This window comes from Oryzias melastigma, linkage group LG1 (genome assembly GCF_002922805.2).
Source record: "Oryzias melastigma strain HK-1 linkage group LG1, ASM292280v2, whole genome shotgun sequence".
Classification (NCBI taxonomy): domain Eukaryota; kingdom Metazoa; phylum Chordata; class Actinopteri; order Beloniformes; family Adrianichthyidae; genus Oryzias; species Oryzias melastigma.
The window spans coordinates 30,266,549-30,272,638 of record NC_050512.1 but is presented as its reverse complement, the minus strand read 5'-3'; the positions used below and the strand labels follow the sequence as shown (position 1 = coordinate 30,272,638).

At 37.5% G+C, this 6,090-nt stretch overlaps 1 protein-coding gene across 2 annotated transcripts in view; it reads right to left on the bottom strand.

Moving 5' to 3' along the window:
• The window catches only part of acox1 (acyl-CoA oxidase 1, palmitoyl), a 23,224-nt gene that overhangs the window by 15,475 nt on the left and 1,659 nt on the right, over positions 1-6,090 (bottom strand). Inside the window, exon 3 of one of the 2 annotated variants that reach the window (XM_024289544.2) lies at positions 3,217-3,377. In XM_024289544.2, the coding sequence (XP_024145312.1) occupies positions 3,217-3,377 (161 nt within the window). Of the gene's footprint in view, positions 1-243; positions 405-3,216; positions 3,378-6,090 lie in introns of both variants that reach the window. The other variant, XM_024289543.2, reaches the window with a different exon arrangement.

Below are 6,090 nucleotides of genomic sequence, written 5' to 3'. Positions count from 1 at the left end.
TGGGGTATAGAAGAATGGTACCAGGCTCTGATTGGTCAGTACCACCAACAGCGATGTAGCTGTGATAAAAATGTGGAATTTGAATGCAAATAACATACTAAAAATTCAGTATTAAACTATAAGTCCACATTTTTCTGGTGGGCTGTGACAGTGAAAGAGAACTGGACAGAGTAAAGCTCATCCAGCCCACTGATGTCTAACATGGCGTGTGGGAGCAGACTGGATCGGGACTGTTGCTTTTACCGTGGCCCATCTCTGTCTGAGCGTAGGTGCCGATGATCTTTAGGTTCCAGGCGGGCATGAAGAAGCGGTCCATTTGCTCTGGGGTGGACTGGTTGAGCAGAGTGGGCAGGAACATCACTAAATGCAGATCCAGGGGCGACGGCCTGTCTGGGTGCACGCAACTTGGCGCCAAAGAAGAAAGGTGCAAACAGAGAAGAGAAGCGGGGGGAGACGTGTGAAAGGAGGAGGAGTGAGGGGAATCTCCCACGGCAACCAGGAGGAGACGAGTCAAAGAGAGCAAGAGTTTCACCAGCAGAGGGAAGAAGGTCAAGAGAACGAGTGAGGAAGCAGCAGAGACACAAATTACAAAGATCAATCACTAATAGTTTCTGTTAAACATGCAGGAATTTTTACATCTGATGACAAAAAAATAAAACCATTCATTTGAACGTTTATCCATGTTCAGCTCACTTGTACAGTGAAATAAAGAGCATTTAATAAAGAGTCACTCCAATGAAAATCAGATTTTGGTGTTTTTAACATGTTCTTGTGGCATCTTATCTCATAAATATTAAGAAAAGTAAACACTAAATAGCATTTCTTAGTATTTTAAAATAGATTAAAGATGATTTAAGTAGGTATCTTAAAAAAAGCCAAAAAAATTATAGATTGTTTGCAATTAATGAATTATTCAGTCATGGAAAAAAAACATCTAAGAAATTTGCAACTAAGATAAAAAACTGCATAATTTGGTTAAAAAAAAAAAACAACCTGAAATTACAACTAATTTATTCATAAAACCCAAAGTATTAAACATTTACAATTACAAAGAATGTTAAAATGGTCAAAGTGTCAATCCCATCATCCTGTAATCTATTTTTAAAGTGTTCCTAGTGGTCTTTTGGCTACGATTATGCTGTTTTTAGACTAATAATAATAATAAATTGTTGTTTTCTATGACCTACTCCTTAACATCTAAAAGACGTTATGATGCAGGACTATTTATATCCCTGGATTTTAAAAGAAAGTTGGACACCATGCTCACTACTTTTTTTATTAACCGCAATCACGCAATTAACAAACTGAAAATCTAATCAATCCAAACATTTTACGATGTTTATATACGAGTCAAATGTGTTCTAATGACAAAAATGTTGGTTTATTTAAAACTTTATATTTAGGTTGTGTCAGAATCCCCCCAAAATCACAATTTCCCAGAAGTCTTTGCGAAAAACTAGTGTGCATCGATGCTCATTAGATTAGCAAATATAGACCACAATGCATTGCGGTCAAATAATTTTGAACAAAAAAACATGTTTAAATGTAAATTTTGAATAAACCATCCACATTTTCACCAACAGAACACAGTGGAGTCATAAATAACGTTGTGAAATGTTCGTATTTATTTGATTTTCACTTCGTGAAATCGGTGATGTCATACTTGCACAAAAAAAAAAGCAGTGCGCAGACTGCTTTTAAAATCCAGGGCTCTAGAGAGTCCTGCACTATAAAGTTTTTAGTAGTTAAGAGGTTAGGGTGAGAATTCGGACATAGCCTTAAATACATTTTTTTTTTTTGCAAAAATTACTCAAACACAATGCATTGTGGTCTATATTCGCCAATCTAGTGAGAATCGATCCACAACAGTTTTTTGCAAAGACTTCTGGGAAATTTCTAGGGGACTGGATTTTGGAATAGTAGCACTAGAAAATGTTGAACGGACTGTAAAGTGAGTAATTCAGACACAAACACAGTTTCTGCAGAGTTGCTTAAAAATTCACCTCTGAGTTGTGGGTGGGGCCAAAAGCACTGAGCAACACCGCCCCCATTCCTGTCACCCATAACCGAGAGCTGTCTGTTCACATGCTCGCTCTAGCTCAGATTTCCGGTGACACAAAAATTGCCAGCAACATCATAATTATCCAGCCGTACAGTTCTGATCCAGATTCCAGCTCAGACGAGGAAAACGACGACGTTCATGGATCAATTTGTCTGGAAGTGGATGCATCAGAATGGATCAGATATGATCACAAATATGATCTTTTCAAACTGCATGTTTTCGCCTGCTTCTGAATCACAATAATTTGATTAAATAAATGCTCAGAAATACAAATTTAAGGTTCATTTTGTTGATATATGTCCTCAATTATCAGAAAAACACCAAAAACGTAATTTTCATTAGAGTCAATCTTTCAGTAATCCCATCAGATCATTTCTTGTTTAAAAAATTACTTCTGAATGTAAACAAAAACAGTAAAACCGTCAAAAAAAAATAAATAAAAGTGTAAAAAATCTCTACCACACTGTGATAACAGAGTCCTCTCAGCCATTTAACAAGCATGAAATGAGCAACAACAGCTCCACGCTCTGGTCTGGATCTGGCTGGATCCTCGTTCCTGAGCTCAGAGGAAAGGAACGGTTTCTTCAAAGAGCAGCAAACACGAGCAGCTCTGGCCTACATTCTGCCTCAGGAGGATGTGCCAGCCAGCTCTCCGATGACAAAGAGACGCTCAGAGGCCTCGTTAGTCAGTCAGGAGGAGCGGGAAGCTGCAGGACCAAAAACGTCATTCCCCAAAGTTCCAGATGGATTTGTGACAAAGAAATCACAAGATGTTGATTGAAACAAGCGTGCAACAGCAACATCAGAGGAGGAGAAAGAGGAAATTTAACAGACGGAGAGATTTTCTGCCAAACTTTTTGTTTTCTACGTTAGTGGAGTTTAATATTAAAGACAAACTATTTGTGTTAAACTGTTAATAATATTAGTAAAGCTGTTTAAAAAAAAAAAAATCACACAATCACAGCTATTTATGAAGCAAATTTACAACATTTAGATCCGTCAAACAAGTACAAGCAATCAGCAAAAACTACTTTACTTCATTTTAGTCCCTATTTCTCAGATTTTTCTTTTATTAAGGCTGTAGAAACTTTGGAGCTCCAGGGGCTTTGAGGAACAACACACATGGAGGTTTCAGGACAAAGTCCAGGACTGACCGTGACCCAGCTCAGTTTGGGCGTACGTGCCCACGGCCTGCATGGACTTTGCCAGAGGCAGCCATTTTTCCTTCTGCTGAGGGTCGCAGAGCCTGAGGAGCGTCGGCACGAACATGGTATAGTGAAGGCCCAGCGCGTCTGGATGGTGGCCTGTGACCATGCTGGGTGGAGGGAAGGTGCAGCAGGATCAGGTTCACATCTACTCTGACTTCATCATCATCATCATCATCTGCACCAGAACTTCAACTGATGCTTTGAGAGGGATAGGCGCTTACAGGACCAGGGAGGAGACGGACTGAACTTTGTGAGAGCACAAACACAAAGTGTACTAAAGATAATTATTGCACAAAGGATTAAAGATTATGGGATTTTTCACCATTTATTTATAGCAGGGGTCTTAAACTCCATTTACTTTGGGGCCACTAGGCTACTATGGGGTTCCATTTGTGGCAAAACTATGTTTTTGCGTCTACTGTCTATGTTTTGGTGCATTGTCTATGTCAGGGGTCGAAAACCTCTAAGAGTTAAAGAGCCATTTGAGCTTGTTTTCTACTAATCCAAACCGGGAAGGAACCGCATAGTTTTACTTTAGCCTTTAAGAAATTACCATTTGCATACAGGACCTTCTGTTTTTTTAACAATAAATATGAATTGCATATATTTTTAAGCACAAACATATAAAAAGAACCCCAGCATCTCTCAAAATGTGTTTTTTTTTACGTTTGACCTACATAGTTTATCATCTATGTGCACCTCAGCCATCAATTTATAAATGTAACTAATCTAAATTAAATAAATGCTAATTAAGTAATTCTTACGTTTAAAAGTTGCTATTTTATTTTTGTTCTTTTTCCCCTCTTTGTCCTCAGGAGTCTTACACTGCTGGGTTTTGTTATTTTAGTTTGGAGTTGGTAGTCTTAGGTTTTGGGCTTTGTTTATTTGTTTACTTTCGGTAGTTTTGGTTAAGAGGAGCTGCCGACTCTGACTGTTGACATCTCTGGATCAGCAGTCTCCATGACTTATTTTATGTTTGGTCAAGGAGCCACAGTGGAGAGATAAAAGATCCACATGTGGATCTGGAGCTGCAGGTTACAGACTCCTGGTCTATGTCTACTGAACACGTTTATTGAACATTTGTTCATGTTTATGTACTACTAACCAATAACCTCTGCGTGTCCGTAGAGGGGGGTGTGGAGGAGAGTGGTTGCCATAGAAATGTTGGCTCAGACCGACTCAGACCAATCACTGCTTACCGACAACACGTGGTTCCAACATGGCGGCATCCATAATCACAAAACAAACTGAACTGACTTCAATTGGTTGGAGCTGGAAGAGAAACATTTTCTGTGGATGACGCCACACTCATTCAGTCCAGTACTCATATACAGTCATCGGTTTACATGCTCTCCCGCTAGCTTACAGCCCCTCACAACTCCAATCTAACATTAGTGCTGCATCAAAAATGGTGAGTAATTTCAGATTTATCCAGCCAAACAGTTTGGATCCAGATTCCAGCTCCGATGAGGAAAACAAAGACGTTCATGGATCTATTCATCTGCAAATGGATGCATCAGAACGAAGAGGAGGAGGGAGACTGTGACCCGATCTGTGTTGGAAATCTACTTTTCTGCTCCTGATTCACAACAATTTGAGTAAAGAAATACCCAAAAATGCAATTTTAAGTTAAATTTGTTTCATATATGTCCTCAATCATCAGAAAAATGCCACAAGAACATGTTAAAAATACATGTTTCATCGAAGTGGGTCTTTAATAATTTGTCATTAACTGTTTCTTCTTTTGTGCATTATTGAAAATGGTAAAGCATTTTTTGCAAGAAATTGATTTAAATCAAAGGGGTTTGTGTAAATACCCTTTGGTGAATAACTGCACGTGTCTTCACAGAGTTTTAGGAGAGACGACCAAATGTCAGCCGGCACGCCTCTGACCCACTTCTAATCTCTCATGAACTTTGATCCGGGTGGAAGTGTGTTTGAAAGCTGAACAGAAAAGCATCGATAAGGTGATAGGTTCAAGTGCAACCTGATATTTAGGGAATTTCTTAAAACTTGAATCACATCTTGAGAGGTTTTGTTTGCTGTTTTAAAGATAATTTAACACTTTAAGAGGATTAAACAATGAAAAAAAATAGTTTGAAGGAAAAGAAGCTAATAATAATAGAAAACTTTAAAAAAGGGAACACATTCTTCTTTGTTTTAAAGAATCAGCCGTAAAAACCAAAACTTCATGTCTGTATAAACTAACAGAGCAATCTTTAATTACTGTCAAAGTGCAGCCTCTCCACTCACAACCATAAACTTATGTCATCTTATCAACAGCGAAACATTCATTTACACAGATGCCTTCAAAGTTTGCTTTATTTCATAATCTTCTAAATGGAATACTTGGAAAAGCAGAAGATAATAGATGGATTTTGAGCTGTTTTTGCCTCAACTTGTAGTTGCTCCGTCTAAAACCAAATCTTTTTAAAAAACTTTAGCCAGATACAGCAAAAAAAGACAAATTAAAAGCTCAGTATTTTAAACCACACACCACTGTATCATGTAATGGAATTGACTGAAACTTTTTTTTACTTATTTAAACATCAAAAAACCTTTTCTCAAGTTTTCTAAAACTTTTATACAACAAAGAATTGGGGCTGGTTTACATGCAATTATTATTATTTTTTTTATTAATTACGATTTTAAATCTTGTAAACTTACAAAAAGAAAAGTCATAACTGTTAAAGTATGAGAATAAAATTATATTATTTATGACTTTAAGAGTCATAGGCTAAATTTATGACTTTTTTTTGGTAAATGGACAACTTTAAATCTCGTAATATTCTTTTTTTTTTTTTGGTGGCCCTAATACAC